Raw genomic sequence first — 17,020 nt, forward strand, 5'->3', positions numbered from 1 at the left:
GATTTTTAAATCAAATTCTAACACCCCAGTAGATAAATGAAAAGGGCAGGGGGAGAAAAATACAAAAAAAAAAACAAGAATACTTTATTATCAAAGAAAGTCAATGAAACCCTAGAAAACAAAGTTTTCTATATAACCTAATTGTATATTCTTGCTATAGTTTTAGTAAAATTTAAGTAATACTTTATTATCAAAATCAAATATTAAATATACATTAAACATTTTTTTCAATTTTAACGAATACACAAATGCCACATGGACAAAAAATAAAAAAAAAATGTTGAATATATCACTAACCTTCCATCATTTGACAATTTATAATTTTTCGTGCGATGAAATTAGTGATTTAGAATACTATTTTAACGACAACAAAAAATTAAAATTTTAAAGTACTAGAAGTGTAACATTCTAGATCTGAGGACCAAAATTAAATTTTGCCCTTGGAATGTTTCTAACAACTTGGGGACGGAGACTCCCACGGCATAGTTTCAAACCGATTTCCAACCCGGAATATCGGCCACCGAAACACTCTCCCTAAATAATTAAAAAAAGGCAAATAGCAGAAATAAATCAGTGATTTTTTTTTTCTGTTTCAGAGTTTGTTTAATTGATAATTACTCGAATTTTTTGGTGAGAAATCACACATTACTTCCCAAAGAGAAACAGAAAGAAAGAAATGTCGTCTTCTACTAATCCGTCGACGATGTTTAAACCGGAGATCGGACCTGACGGTCTTCCTCGAGAAGCTCCGGTCATTGCCTACACAGAGAAGGTATCTCTCCTTTCCTCTATCTTTTGATAATTATTAGAATTTATCTATCGAATATTCGAATGTGAATAATTCTGATTTTTTATTTATTTTTTAATGATAGATAATCGAAGAAGAGCAACTTCAATTAAGGAAGTAAGTTTTACATTTCTCGTTTATTTAGATCTGTAATTATCTTTTGATAATGAGAAAATGTAGTGACCTTAATGTGTTTATTTAGTGTTTTAATCTGTTTCTGAGAAAAAATTAGGAAAAAAAATTATTTGATGTAGTCTGTTTTGATTATCGGATTCGAGAAAATTAGTTGCTGTTGTTGTTCACTAAGTGTAGTAGAATTTATTTATTTTATGAAATTTGAAAAAAAAAAAAAAAGAGTAAGTTATTAGAATTTTATTTATGAATTTTTTTGGTACTTTTTATTTTTTAATCTATTTCTGAGAAAGAAAAGGATTAGAAGAAAAAAATTTAATTTGGTGAAGCCTGTTTTGATGATTGGATTCGAGAAAATTAGTTGTTATTCACTAAGTTTAATAGAATTTAATTCTTTTAAGAATTTTGCAAAAAGAAAAGTTAGTTATTAGAATTTTATTTATGAATTTGTTTGGTTATTTTTGTGTTAGATATATTGAGGAAAATTATTCGAAGATTCGTGATGTAGAGCGAGAGCTAGGGAATCTTACGTTGGAGATGAAACTAACGGCTGGACCTAAGAAAGCAGGTTGGTATGTATGTTTCCATATAGTCGTTTTTACTCTTGTTTATAGTAATTTTGCTGACTTTGATGTTGGTTTTGTGGATGGTGGTGTGTGGATGAAATTAAGCGCTTGAACATCTGAGGAAGAAGATAGAAATGTCAACAGAAAGAATTCGTGTTGCTAAGTTGAAGGAAGAAGAAGCACGGAAGGTTTGCTGCTTTTCATGGCGAGAACTCAGTAGTTTTTATTGATAATAATAATAGTTGCATTTGAATGATTCAGTACAAAGTGGATAGCATGATTTCCGGATGCCAAAAATGGATTGTTGAGGTGTTTGGTAGAATGTAATGTTGGGTGATGGAAGAAGAAAGTGACAACTGGTTCCTTCTTCAGTTGCATTACACTGTGTTCTGCATATTTTCTTCTTTCATTGCATTACCTTTCTCAACCAAATTTAGCCTCAATTATTTGGAACTAAGAAACCTATACATTAAAGTAGAGGAAACTGTAAGATTAGAACTGGTCTAGCATGTCCATATTATCTTGAACACGACTGATAAAATGGGGTAAAGTTTTTAGCTAGGAACTCGATGTTGAACAATGATAGGGCTATACATATCAACGCTTTTTGGTTGTGGGTGAAGACACCGCAACCACGCATGCACAAAATCTTTTTTGTTTTGTTTTTGTTTTTCTCGGACAGATGAATATTAATTTGATGTGGAAATTAGATATTACAAAAAAAGAATAAGGTACCTTCCAATATAAGTACAGCAAAAGAAGAAAATGAAAACACCTTCTGCCTTCAGCCCCTTCAAACATCCACTGAACTCCTTGAAAAAAGCCATAGAAAAGGAAAAAAATCAAAGGTCATTTCTGTTTTGCTAAATGAAGAGGTGCTCTTTAAGCACTAGTTTCTGTTGCTTTTGGGATCATTGGATGTTATTGATTGCCCTGAGATGGAAATGTACTATTTGGCTCATGATTTTCTTGCTGCACACAATGGCAGTTTGTTAGATATTTTGTTGTTAATGCATTAATGTTGTTGATAAATTGAATAGATCAAAGGTCATTTCTGTTTTGCTAAATGAAGAGGTGCTCTTTAAGCACTAGTTTCTGTTGATTTTGGAATTGTTGATTGCCCTGAGATGGAAATGTATTTGGCTCATGATTTTCTTGCTTCACACAATGGGAGTTTGTTAGATATTTTGTTGTTAATGCATTAATGTTGTTGATAAATTGATTAAATCAAAAGGTCATTTCTGTTTTGCTAAATGAAGAGGTGCTCTTTAAGCACTAGTTTCTGTTGATTTTGGAATCATTGATTGCCCTGAGATGGAAATGTACTATTTGGCTCATGATTTGCTTTCTGCACACCATGGGAGTTTGTTAGATATTTTGTTGTTGATACATTAATGTTGTTGATAAATTGAATTTCCTTTTTCATTTGATATGATGTGGATGTTATTGGCTGTCTCTAGGCCTTGGAAGCAGCAACAAAAGTTGTGAAGGAAGAGGAAGAAATTAAGCAGAAGTTGTGCGAAGACTTAAATCAGCTCGTAAGGATCTTCTCTAAATGATGTGAATTTTGCTACTCCTTAACGTTTGTTGGGTTTTCTCAATTCAATTTAATATTTTGAGCAGGTTCAAGAAAGCAGTCACTCTCAGTTTTCTAGACTTGAAGAATTAAAAAGACGTCTGGAAGCCTTAAACCCGAGTAGAGCATCTATGTCTTCTCCTCCTCATGTAAGCACTCTTTTTATCTATTTGTCTATGGATACATGTAGTGAGTTGCTTGGACAACACTCTCATGGCCTACAGTCACATGGATTTTTCATGGTCATGGGTCAACCACTGCACTTTCTTTAGGAGTGCATTGTGCATGTGTAAAAAGGCACTGCTTATGTGCGTGTAACTTACTTAGCCAAATGAGGCAGTGGAAGGTTATTGCTATTTTCTTAGTGTAGAAGATGACAATAAACAGGCTAAGAAACAGCATCCGATACTGGTGATTTGGAAATTTGTATTTGGACATATGCACAGGAACTCAATTGAGACATATTTTAGGCTTTGAAATTGTTTTGGACTGCACTAAAATGAAAATTTTATTTTATAACACCTGGTGTGTTCTGAAAGTGACTGCCCTTAAGGAGGCTAATGTTTTAGAATGTTTCATGTACTGTCATGATTTGGCTGCATTTCTCGTGTGCATTGCATCAAGCTATTCCACTGTGTGCTAGTATAGGCATATACTGATATACACATTGCATTTCAGTAGAGAAATTGTTGAAAGTTTGCACTTGTGGTCATCCACAGGATGCAAAACCAATGGGACCTGCATCAAACAGCCCCGCTCAAGATGCCTCAATTCCACTTTCAACAGCTCCTGATGCTGGAGTCGCTGAAAGTGCACATAACCAAGCAAATGGAGGAAACGTCCAAGTCACAAATGGGAAAAATCAACAGCCTAATGTTGAGGGATTAGGAAGAGGAAAGAAAAAGGTCCATTTCGAAGGAAGGGGAAGGGGAATTGGGGCTGTTCCCAAGGGTAGAGGACCTGCCCAACCTGGCTGGACAGGGGCAGGATTTGATGTAGATGGTAGAAGTTAGAATCAAGATTTCAAGTTCTCCTCCTACACGGAAACTGTGAGACAAGCACTTCTACTTTGCTCTACCGAGAATATTCTTTATTCCATATATGCTGGTTGATTTTTCTCACTGTATTTATTAAATTGGATATAGCTTGTTGATATAGATAATTAAATCTGACTTTGTGAACTTCACATTGCTACTTAACCCTTGCCATCAATTCATCCTTCAAGGAAGTATGGTTCAAGAATATTTCTTATTCCTCGCTTTTCAACTGGCCAAAGCTGTGAACTGAAACTCTAGACTCTCCTTTTCCTTTGGCATGTAGGTTAATATTTTCTGCCCATGTATTCTCTCACCTGTCCATAATCTGTTGATATAGAAGTGTTATTTGATCTGTCTTGCCACCATGGCTTCACTTGTGTCTCAAATAGGGTCCTTCAATATTGTTTTCCCATGTAAAACAAGCATTTTTCCTCGTTCTCACTTTTCAACTGGCCATAGCTGTAAGCTGAAATCTCTACACTCTTCCTTTCCCTTCTTATGTTGCTAGATGTTGGAAGTGCTTTTTGATCCGACTTCCTTGGCCTGCTTTGCTCGGGTTACAAATGGAGTTCTTCAACCAAGAACAGCATGGTTAAATTTTCTTTCTTCTTTTCAGCATTCCTCATCATTTCATTTTTTACCCTTCTGAGACTACCAACTAAAAATTTACATTTTACTGTCAAGAACACAGGAAAGAAGAGGTGGGCTTTGAATTGAACAGTTGAAATCTCATCACCTCTGCAGTCAGTAATAAAAATCCTTCATTCTAAAACTTGACCTTTTTCTAGTGTCCTCTATGTAATCATGCAGTTGTTTGACACAGAATGCAGCGTTTCCAAATCCTTCCTTTTCCTCTTCCATCCAGCACTTGGCAGTTGGCATTATCTGTTTCTTATTGCCCGTTTTAAGATTCCAGAACCTGTTCTCTTCTTGAACCACTCATTTGCTTCTTCGCTTTCATCATGCATTCTGAGAAAGCATTATTGAATTCACATGCTCCAAATACAAGTCTTTCAACTTATCATTGTGTATGTGTGTGTCTATATATATATATATATATATATATATTAGTTCCGAATTGCCCTCAGACAGCACAGTTAATAAATCCAATAGGAGTATCGACTTGATACAACGCCTGGATTACAGGATGGTTTAGTTAACCAAGATCAAGATTAACCTGAGTTAATCTAATAAAAAATTTTAAAAAATCAAAACTATGTTGTCTTCGAAAAGGAAAAAAAAATCAAAAAGGTTTTAACTAGAAAATCTGTTTTTTTTTTATGGGATCACACTGGTGAATCTCCTTTTCTATTTTTTTGTTATAAAACTCCGCGGAGGCCAGCTCTTGGGTCGACCAGTGAGGCTGGTTTTGATGTCACAAGAGTGCTCTTGATTTGCATCATGTTACCACATATCACTTTTAATTGCAGGCAATTATAGATAAATAAGTAAATTTTCAGTATATAAATTCAGTCAGAGAAAAAATCCACCGGAAATTAGGGGTGGTCTTGTTGAACCACCTACCAAACTGTACTGGGGATGAGGTAACCATATGTGCATAATAATAACACCAGCTTCTTCATCTGCTTCTACTGTGGGTGGGATTGATACTAATAGCATATATGTGTTCGTACAACAGAACATGACTTGACTTGATTGATCTACTCATCTTTATATGGTCTGAGTGGTTGGTGTCCTAATCTGCAAATCTGCCATGCCGCTTTTAATCCTTCATAGTACGAATGACTGTTCATCTAGAAGAAATTCACACTGTTTCAAATTCAAACTTTCGAAGTGCAATTTCATGAAAATTATAATCTTGGGCGTTACCACCACAATGCTGGCATGGAAAAATAAGGGTGATGCTGCTGCTTATTCAAATCAATGGTTTTATTGAATTTGTCGTTTTATTTTATGCTCCTTTGACCACCCAGTTAACCTTGTGGCTGGAGCTGAGCTGCCTAGAAATGCCGGTCCAAATGATTGCCGGTGTTATGGCCTAGGGAAGGTGCCCAACTATAGTTATTCAACTTGCCCTTCCTCGTAGCTGGGATGATTTGAAAAACTTGAAATTTAGAGTTGTTGAGTTTAATAGATATTGAGTCGGTTAACCTGATTCTATTCTCAGTCAACTAAATTTGGCGGGGTTAACAGTAAAAAAAATACAAATAATAATTTTAATAAAAATAATTTGAATGAGTTAATTTTTTTCTAAGATTTTTATTTATAAAAATTCCTGAGGTTTTTTGTACTTGCCATATATGTACTTCTTGAGGTTTTTTTTCCAAATTCTTGTGGTTATTTTTCTAAAAAAAATTCTCTTCATTTATTTAAAATTAAAAAATAAAATAAATTCTTCTAATTAAAACTAACTTATTAAATTTGATTAGGATTATAACCCAAGTCATTTATTTGTACTTACATCATCTAAATATTTTTTTACACTAAAAAACTAAAAAATATGGACCCGCAGGAAAACGTGTGCTCTTTGTATAATATGTGCTTGATATTGTGGTAGTTGTTGTGGTTGTGGTTTGAAAAAAATTATTTTATAAAAAGTATTTTTAGTTGAGGTTGATTTGGAAAAATATATATTTAGTTAAAACTGTTATTGAAATTAAGCTTGAACAAAAAGTAGTTTAATGTGTTCAGTTAAAAGAATGCTTTTCAAATTGAGGTTATAAAATAATTAATATATATATATATATATATTAATATTAATGGTTTTTAATTTAAATATTGTAGATTTAACTACTATTATTACATCATGAAATAAATAATATTGATATCAAATATTTTTTATTATTCCATTAAACTATGTGCAATTTCATCACTTACAAAATCTACCAAACAAAGACTATATTTTCTATGGTTTCTTAAGCGCGCAACAACAAAAACTGAATTTTTTATTATGTTATCAAGCAATTTCCTTTTAATTTTTTGAATAAAACACATAAAAAAAATATAATTTTTTTTCATTGTCAAGTGATTAGCACTATTCACATGAACAGTATTAATTCACTTGGGCACTACTCACTTCAAAGGCATTATTCACTTTTTAAGTAAATATTACTGGGATAAATTAATTCACTTGAACATCAGACATGGATGCATGAGAGTTACAGCCGCAGCCGCGTAAATAAACATCCTCTTACTGACAAGTAGTAGTAAGAGTTGGAGGAAGCTGCGTGAAATTTGAATTTCAATATATAATGTAGTACCCATAAAGGCAGGTGATTTCTGGTTTGGCATTTAAGCCTACATCTAATTAATTACACCAAACTTGCTCTGCCATCTGACTCCTAATAACAAAGTTATTGAATTCTTCTGCTCTGTGTATATTGATTAAATGATTAAATGATTAAAAGCCAAAAGCCATCATCTGTTGTTTATGTTTTCAAAAACTAAGGTTTGCCCTAGGTATTAACCCTCCAAAATAAAGGCTAGTTTCACAAGCCATTCTCTTCCCTTCTATTCAAAAAACTGGTCCCGTGAACAAGAAATAGTAGTGGGTCTCTAAATACTTAGAGCATTAGACCATTTAAGGACTAAAACTCTGCAGAGATGTATTGGAATTACGTAGACAATAAATGGTGGATCAAGAAGTGACAGCGGCTAGGGCCGTCGTGTTTTCGATTCAAAATCTCTGCTGGCAGCCTAATTTCCGCCACTAACACGTAATTCTGCAAGAGGGCAGAAATCCACACCACCAGTCCAACATGGATGACTTGCCTACCTGTATTAATCACTCACTTTCTGTCAAATAAACGAGGTAAAATAAATACATTGAACATTGGCCTCATTGAGGTTATGGTCCTCACAGTACTGTTAGAGTTTTTTTTATTTTTTCGGTAAAGCACTCTGCAACTGTTTGTATGTAAATGCTTCTGTTCTTGCATTTAATTGTGGAATAGCAAATCTTAGTGCTTGACATGACATGATTTGGCTACGTTCTCGAGTAATAATTATTTGTCATCAATGTGAAAGTCTTAATTTCAAAAACAATGTGTCATCTTTGCCTATTGTTGATCCTTTATACCACGGCTCCAAGTAAAACTTCCTTTATATTTATGAATTTGGCTTGTCAAGAAGTTCATCGGACCTTAGATTACATGAAGGCAACAGTTCTCGTTTCTTTTGAATTTTTTATTACTAGCTAAATTAAGGTTGCGTTGGCTTAATATTCCAAGATAAAAAAAAAAATAGATATAAAAGGGGTAAAAACATGAGGCACATGAAGACGTATCATTTCTATCTCTACTATCTATGTTTTTTATATATTATTACAAATTTACAATAACTAAACGCTATGCTATTTAAATAAATAACTTTCTTATTATAAGATGTATTAATATATAGTTTTTATTTATTTTGAAGATGCTAAATGATTTTGTTAACTAACCTAGGTAAATTATCATCTCTTTTGAATTACATGTGAGAAGTTTATCAATTAAACACCTAAAATTAACAATAATGATATGTCAATTGTACATTAATTAATCAATCCAAAACTTGTTTGTGGTTCAATGAGGCCTCTTGGTTGGAGGGAAGAGAATAATTCAAATGAATTTGAGCGTCTCCAAAAACACAGCTAGCAACCTATCATCATAACATTTTATTTTATTTCTTGTTTCTTGTTAGGTATAAGGAACAAATCCATGGTTGCAGCTCAACAAATATACATACAAGCAAGAAACAAATTGGAAAAATTGTCCTCTAGCTGGAGGCGCTTGTCTAGAAAGCAAAAGCAATTATTTGTTGGCATTTTTCGTCAAAATAGAAATCTCCTGTTTCATTGATTCTTTCTCACCCCTTCAATATAAAGGATATATTAGTTGTAATTGATTTCCCTTGCTAGCCAGGACATGTACAATATCAAGCTAGTGAGCAGTAGTGACACATCAGGGAAAGAATATAAATAATTTGAAGGCATATAGTTTTGTGGTCCTGTGTAGCCTTTTGGATTGAGCTAGCTAGGGTCTGTAAGCTGCAAATGGACAAACCCTAATCTCAGTGAAGTAGGATATTATCGAACAGTTCCTATATAGAGAGAGGGCCCTGATCAATGGCATGGCCATTATGTCTAGGAAACAGCCTTCCAATTCACATGATGGGCAAATTGTGTATCAATCTTGGTCCCCCACTACGTGCTCAAACGCATTGTTTTGAAGTTATAATCAACAACATCGTAGATGGAGGTTTAATCCTATCATTTGTGCATACATTTAATCATTCTTATCCCTCAATGTTTTTCTTTACAACTGTGTAACTTTTAGTGAAGAATGTCTTGTACTATGTTGAACCTAATTGCGGTGACTTACACACAAAAATGTGCAAAATGATCCCTGTCTTTCTGGGACAGCATAGTTCACAAGGCATGCCTATGCTGCACTGTTGACGAGAGTACAGGGGTAATGGAACTCCAGCTAGGCAGAAGTTTCAAAGCTTGTAGTGAGTAGTTAGTACTAAACTAGGTGGTAGGAATGTTGTTTGATCCTAAATTCTTGCCAATCCACACACCTAGAGCATAATTAATTAATCTCAGATCATTAATTTTTTTGAAGAAACAGCAGAGTTGGGCCAAGATCAGGCTCCCCTTAGCCCTCCCAAGTTAAGAAAAAGGATTGAAATGATCTAGCCTAAGTGCCTAACTATGGTTATTATTGTAGCCAGACTCTTGAAACAATTCCAAAATTACAAATGCCATCCACAAAGTTTACTTCTTACCATGATTTTCCTCCAGATTTTCAACACATAAGTAATAACTACAATTTGACAAAAACATCTTAGGGTTCCGTTTAACTTGCAAACTAATTGGCACGTACGTTGTATTTTACGAGGCTCGTTGCACGTGTAATCGTAGGCATAGTAATGTGTGGATAAGGATTTGTAGGTGGATTGGCATGTCATTTTAGATCCATCATGAAACATTGTCCTTTATCATTTTAAATACAAATATTAAAAAAAAAAAAAATTTGAGTTGAACTAACAACATTCGAGTTTAATTAAGTTAGTTTTAAAATAATGTTTTTAAAAATCAGTTTTAAATGTACAAGTAGTATACTGGATTAGGTATAAGTAAATATTCGTTACTGCTTTTGTTTTCAAAATAAAATCAATTGCAAGATAAAACGTCATTATATGAAACTGAAGAGTCATTTTGCAGATCCCCAAGAAACCGCCTTGCATGGAGTATTTAAAACCTCAGGGGTTACTGTAATGGGAATCACATTGTAAACAGAGCTCCTCAGAGACAGAAAGAGATAGTGAGAGATAGAGAGATGGAGACTGGGAGAGAGAGAGAGAGAGGTGCGTGGTCATATCGTCATCCTTTAACAAAACTCAATTCCCAAGGGGAGAAAGCGAGAGGGAGAGAGGGAGAGAGAGAAGGCAGAGTTGGTCTGTTAAAACATGGGACCGAGTGTTAAGAAAGGAGATAAACTAGTCAGAAAAAAAAAATACACACACACATTTCGAAACCCACGAACCCACCATATTGTTGCCCTCAGTCAAAAATCAAATCAAAAAGGGTTGTCCTATATTTCGTCACGTTCATCCCTGTACTTTACAACTATTAGCATTATGGTCCTTGTATGAGTAACTATGCTCTTTTCCCATTTGTTTTAAAAGCGTGTCTTGACATGAAAAACCAGACTAAAAAAAATACCATCACTCTATATGATTAGTTCAAAGATTTTCAGAACACGAACATTTAAACTTTAAATACACAAACAAATATTTTTTATACATGTGATTAAGAAATTGTATACTCAAGTCTTTATTAGTGTGTCTAGGTAAAATCTTGTATAATTGTAAAACATATATTTTATTTTACTTTCCTGGTCTCTTTAATTTCATAGAAACAACAAGATAAAAAATATTATATATAATCTTCTTGTCATATCACCTTGTATACGTGAAATGTTTGATGTGGAGTGTTTTTTAATTAAAATACTTTAAATTAATTTTTTATTTTTATATCAATATATCAAAATGTATTAATTTCATGTTTTCTTAAATAAAAACAATTTGAAAAACGTTTTAAAAAATAAATTCAACTATAGAAATAACACATTCTATAAAGTTCCTAACATTATAGCCTTCAGAATTATTTCTTGTTTCTTAAACTAGTTGAGGGAGAGAAAAACAAACACCATATATAATGGAGACACCAACATTATATTCTTATTTCTCAATGATCATGAAGTAGAAAAAGGAGGTGAAAGGACCATAGTAAACAAATGTCAAATGTAGAGGGACTAAACATACAATTAACCTAAAATCAACTATTGTTGTTGGACTTGATTTATATGCTTCATGGATCCGGTCTTTCCGCTTCTTCATCAATTTGCTTCCTCCAACCTGTTCAAGCTCCTCCCTCTCTCTCCCTCTCTCTCTCATCTATAACTCCTACTGCTAATTCTTGTTACCATCACCATCACCCTCATTTTCTTTTTATTTTTTGCCAAACAGTATCTCTGTTTCTTGTGTAAATTCAAAGCGAAGGCAAAATATAGAAACTTTTACTAGACATGGGAAAGGAATGGTATTACTGGGGTGGTGGAAAAACCTCCAAGAAAGGTGGTGGTGGTGGTGGTGAAGGTGGAAGAGAAGGAGAGAAAGATAGCGCTAATTTACCTACTGGTTGCATGTGCGCTGTTTTCCAGTTGTTTGATTTCCATCATCAGTTTCAGTTTCCTTTAAACCATGAACAACAGTCTTCTAATTTACTTCAGCCCAACTCTTTCCTTCCTCTTGAGGATCCTCCTATCCCTAAAGGTAGCTCCTTCTACTTTTCCCTGTCTCCTTTTCTTTTCTTTTTTTTGTAGAAACTTTGAGTAATGGGGTTTTTTTTAATTTAGGTTTTGAAGCACCAAGGAATAGCTTGGAATTGGAAGAGGAGGAGCCTTCATTGCCATCATCAAAAGATGAAAATTTTTATATCCCTGTAAGTTTTAGTACTATGTCATCTAGCTATAGCTAGCTCTCGTATTTCTTTTTCAAAGACTTTCGTTCTTTAGGGCTTTTCATCACCATTTTCTTTTTCTAAGATTCTTGATTTAGTGAAGCTAGTGATGATCTTGTGCTTTTCTTTTTGAAAAAATTGATCCAGATGGGCATTCAAATCAAAACAAAACGAGTTCCAAATGATTCATCTTCATCAGAAATCAGCTCTTCACCGGGGACCAAGACACCAAATTTGGTAGCTAGACTTATGGGTCTTGATCTTCTTCCTGATCATCTTACCTACTCACCAAGCCACTCTTCTTCATCAACTCTAGGCACACCAAACCTTCCACCAAAATCCCATTTTCAGTACCACCATTGCAGACCTCAACAACCACCTCACCATAGCAAAAGAAGTAGCCCCCGAAGTTGTACTCTGGACCATGATTTTTCAGGCACTCGTTCTTTGCCTGAGACACCAAGAATATCATCAGCTAGAAGATCAGATGTAGAACACCGTTTGTCACTTCAAATCAACAAAGAAAATGCAGGTGAAGACTTAGTTCTCCCTCGTTTCTCATCTTTGAAAAGAAAAGAGCTGAAAGTTGAAGATGAGAATAGAAGTCCAGGCCACTTTGCAAGGCAAATTGTGAAGCAAGTTAAAGAAAGTGTAAGCAGGAAAGCTGGCTTGGATATTACAAACACAGTAATGAATAGAGAGCAAACAAGAAGAAGAGATCAAGAGCTTGAGCTTGTTAGCCAATACAAGTCCAAGAAAACTCTCTCCAAAGCTCCAAGTACCACCAAAACGGTTGGTGCTTCAGGTAATAGTCCAGGCAAGCATTCTGTGAACACAACTTCTTTCTCACCAAGACTGAAATTCTTAGAACCCAAAAACAAGCCAATCACAACTCTACCTTGCAAGGACCACAATAATATTTCTAATTCTCAAAAAACCCCATCACTTCTGTCACAAAATACCAAACCTTCAACAAAGCCAGATTTGCCTAAGGTCCTGCAGGATCAACACCAGCACCAGCAGAGACCTTTCAAGAAGTGCAACAAAGTGACTGAAGAAAAATTTGGTCCACCACCACCAAGATTCGTCAAGAAACCTCTAAAAACATCACATATTATCAGAACCAAGCAAGAAGAGCCATTTGTCAGTTCAACATCAGCTAGAGAAACCACTATTCCTGACAAGAAATGCAAGAAAACCCCATTATCAAATGACCTTAACATCTCTCTCCTAACTCTCCTTCCTGTCAAGAAAGACCCTACTCCTCCTGCTACAAAAATCCCTCAAAAACAGGTACAGCGTGACTACTTTCCCTTCATTCTTTTCCCAGATTAGTCATAATGTTATTCATATTTTGCTTATTTTTGAAGAAATGAAATGAAAATAATTTTTTTCTCTTTCCTTGCATGCGTTATAGGTATCAAATGCTGCTCAAGAATCGAAATGGTGCTCACAGTTATCTAGTTGTTCGAGCCAGTCGTACAAACAACCACAAGCGACGCGTAGGCTCGATGCCCGAGAAAACAACAATGATGATAGGTCTCATAACGGTGTCGCCACCAATATCATCACCACCGGAGATGGAGCCGCACAAGAAGAATATGAGTACATTAGTAGAATACTAAAACGTACTGGCATAGACAAAGATACCCCAGTGTCTTTTACTAGGTGGTTTTCTCCTTCTCATCCTCTGGACCCTTCAACTTTTTACTACCTGGAACATTTTACCACACCAGTCTCTACTACCACCTGCCAAGCTCGTCAAGCCATGGACCGTCGATGCAATCGAAAATTATTGTTCAATCTTGTTGACGAAATTTTGGTCGACATCTTACGTCCATACATCAACGTTAGTAGTACTAGATTTGGCTTATGTACTCGGAATTTTCTCCTTAGTCACATGAATGGGTCGCATTTGGTTCACATGTTATGTACAAAGCTTAGGAGCTTCCCTTGCGCTGACTGTCATGACCTCGAAGACATTGATGGGTTAATAGACAAAGACCTGCCCCAGTTGATGAAGGAGCAAAGTGAGATTGCATTTGGAGAAGAAGGAGAAGGGATCGTGATGGAAATAGAGAAAGAGATTGTGGAAACATTAATCCATGAAACGGCTTGGATTTTTTATAGACATTGAAGTGGCGGCATAACCATAACGTATACATTTGACTAGAGCAGTCGGGGTTGCTCTAGTCATGGAAGAGAGACAAGAGAGCAGAAGGATCACATGGGTTATTCACGTGAGGAGATGCTATGTGTTAAGGGGTGATAATGTGGGGTGTCCAAACTCAAGATTGGGACTTGTAAAGAAGAGGTTTGGGGTCTACACGTGGAGATATAAACTCTTTCTCCGACAACAACACACTTGCTATCTCATTGAGTCTTAAAAGAAAACAACTATTGACAGAGGAATCCATTCCCCTCTCTCTCTCTCCCCCCCCCCCCCCCCCCTCCATCTAGCTTTGTAAAAGTATATATAGTGAATAGTGTATCACCTTTTTTTTCTTTATTTGTTGTCGTTCTTTTTAATCTTAGTGATATATCCAGTTACGGTTTTTGTAGTCAGCTCTGTATTAATTCAGATTGTCGTCTGATGGATCATCATGATGTGCATGATTATTAAGTTTCTTTCACTCTTAGTGATCTATTGCTTCTTGCCTTTTTACCCTCCTTTTGTTTTTACTATCTTTTTGGAGATAAGTCCACAGTCCACTGAAATTGAAAACCAGCAACCCTTTGGTGTTTGACTCGAGCCCTGTTTATAACGAGCAAGGCAAATTTTGCCCATGTTGTTAACTAAATTATGTGGTGGGGGTAAAAGAAATTTTATGATGCTATCTTTGTAACTATTCGTATTTATTTTTAAAAGAGAGGGAAAAATAAAAAATATTATTTTTTATGAATATCAGATTTTTTTTCATCATCAATTTATCTTTCTCTTTAAAATAGATCCATGAAATAGCACCATAAAAACATTTAGTGTAACTGTATTCACTTTTTAAGATAGATTTGGATCGGATTTCATGGAAGTTTGAGTTTGTAAAAGTGCAGAAAAGTGAAAAAAGCAATCACTTAAAAAGATGGTCTTGCATGGACCCGAGACATTCATATTTACGTGTGCGTGAACTTTAAAGCCTCTTTAAAGTTGTGATTGCTATATATTAACTACATTGTAAATTGTATTTAAATATATATATATATATATGAGACTCATTAATTATTTCTATAATAAATTTTATATTTTTGTACGATAATGTAATGCAATTTGTTTCATTATATAGCGAAACTAAAATATGATTGTTCAACTTCAATGGTATGAATAGTCATAAATTTTATTTTTTCTAGTTTTTTTATATATAATTAGGAAAAACTTCAATTGAAAAGTTCAAACTAAATTCAATAATTTGAGTGAGCATGTCTTGTTATGGGTGAGACTTGAATCAAATCCTATGTACCTACAGGCTTTCAAGTTTAGCCATGCTTAGAATTGAAGAAATATGCATTGCGATGTTGCCATATATCATCAAGAACACTACATGGTACTAAGAAATTATTACATTTATGTGAATTAAAATTATTTGATTGGTTGATAAAGTGGATCCAGATATCAATTATATTCTAGCCTCCTCATCTATGTAGATAATTTAAAACTTGAATAAATCATTTACGTGATAAATCTATAAAGTTTTTGTTGAAATATATCCCCAGTCATCACCAACGCGGGAGCTGTGACAGGCCTCGAGGCAGAGACCCCAACTGGTATTTTCCCATGGTATTTTATACTTCAAGGGTTTTCTTTTATCCCAGGAAGAGAAGGTCAGGTCAGGTCAGGTCAGGTCAGATCAGATCAGGCAGTGATGGCTGGTTGACTGTATTGGGTGTCACTTCCTACCAACAAGGCAACAACCAAGTCTCCTTTCCCATGATGCAGAATCGCTACTGATCACACTCACTGGCCGTCATCATTTTCCTTTCAATTATTATTTTTTATTTCAGCAGTAAATCTTGAACTCTTTACGTGATAATTGAAATTAATTTTTTAACATTTCCTTTCATATATATTAAACATATAATAATGATAATAATATGTAGGAGGGCAATTAGGAAGCACAAATACTCCAAAAACGTTTATATATCTTTGTCAGGCATGAATTAGATTCGGATACATGCTAGATATGGCACGATACATATAAAATTTGTGGAGATACGGTAAAAAAAAACATAATTAAATAATAAATTTAATTTTAGATATGGGAGGAATATGACAGGATATGTGGAGGATATTGTTAAGATACATATGGAGGATAAGGGATATTTTTTATGTTAAATTTATAATTTTTTTTTAAAAAAAAAAGAAGACTCAAACGTAGTTTTAAGTTTTATGAGTTAATTTTTTTTAACTATACATAACCTGACTTCAACATTTTTTAATTAATTATTTTTAATATCTAAGTTTTTAAAGCAATGAGGTTAGCATAATATTATAATATTTGATGATACAATCACATTTTTATCTAAGAGTTATTTGAAGTGAAAATTTTTTATATAAATTATTTTTTAAATACCCAAATTTTATTTATAGTAATAAAGAAAGAAATATAAAAAAAAACGTGAATTCTAATTATTCTTTCATCTATTTTTGCACACAATTCATTCTATTAGTTCTCAATACTTAATTTTTTATTTACCTTTGCAATAACTTCTTGTATTATATATAAAAAAAAAAGCCAAACATATCCTGAATTTTTTAAACTGACCATATCATCGTATTTATATTATGTCTTATCAATATCCTGTATCCATCTCCATGCTTCGCAGGAGAGCAATCACAAGTGGCGAACATAGATATTGAAGCCTGAAAATTCAAACACATACATATACATATTCGCGTGTGCATAGATGTTTTAAAAAATTCAAATTGAATTTGCATGTGGGCTGCTATCATACGAAGCTGTA

At 34.2% G+C, this 17,020-nt stretch overlaps 2 protein-coding genes across 2 annotated transcripts; both read left to right on the plus strand.

Moving 5' to 3' along the window:
• The first annotated feature begins 479 nt into the window (after positions 1-479).
• On the plus strand, positions 480-4,305 carry LOC133675439 (uncharacterized). Its single transcript, XM_062096808.1, has 7 exons — positions 480-772; positions 873-904; positions 1,390-1,487; positions 1,591-1,673; positions 2,946-3,023; positions 3,109-3,210; positions 3,781-4,305. Exons 1-7 carry the CDS (start codon positions 677-679, stop codon positions 4,072-4,074), a joined length of 783 nt encoding a protein of 260 aa, XP_061952792.1. The 5' UTR covers positions 480-676; the 3' UTR covers positions 4,075-4,305.
• A 7,144-nt stretch (positions 4,306-11,449) lies between these two features.
• On the plus strand, positions 11,450-14,711 carry LOC133675425 (uncharacterized). Its single transcript, XM_062096794.1, has 4 exons — positions 11,450-11,877; positions 11,961-12,046; positions 12,212-13,357; positions 13,482-14,711. The coding sequence occupies exons 1-4, from the start codon at positions 11,631-11,633 to the stop codon at positions 14,199-14,201; spliced, it is 2,199 nt and encodes a 732-aa protein (XP_061952778.1). The 5' UTR covers positions 11,450-11,630; the 3' UTR covers positions 14,202-14,711.
• The last annotated feature ends 2,309 nt before the right edge of the window (positions 14,712-17,020 follow it).

Source organism: Populus nigra, chromosome 16, assembly GCF_951802175.1.
Source record: "Populus nigra chromosome 16, ddPopNigr1.1, whole genome shotgun sequence".
Classification (NCBI taxonomy): domain Eukaryota; kingdom Viridiplantae; phylum Streptophyta; class Magnoliopsida; order Malpighiales; family Salicaceae; genus Populus; species Populus nigra.

Coding starts and splice junctions, on each gene's coding strand:
- LOC133675439 (XM_062096808.1), top strand. CDS start 677: ATGTCGTCTTCTACTAATCCGTCGACGATGTTTAAACCGGAGATCGGA. Junction 1,674..2,945: donor AGGAAGAAGAAGCACGGAAG/GTTTGCTGCTTT, acceptor GGCTGTCTCTAG/GCCTTGGAAGCAGCAACAAA. Junction 3,024..3,108: donor GCGAAGACTTAAATCAGCTC/GTAAGGATCTTC, acceptor TATTTTGAGCAG/GTTCAAGAAAGCAGTCACTC.
- LOC133675425 (XM_062096794.1), top strand. CDS start 11,631: ATGGGAAAGGAATGGTATTACTGGGGTGGTGGAAAAACCTCCAAGAAA. Junction 11,878..11,960: donor GGATCCTCCTATCCCTAAAG/GTAGCTCCTTCT, acceptor TTTTTAATTTAG/GTTTTGAAGCACCAAGGAAT. Junction 12,047..12,211: donor ATGAAAATTTTTATATCCCT/GTAAGTTTTAGT, acceptor AAATTGATCCAG/ATGGGCATTCAAATCAAAAC.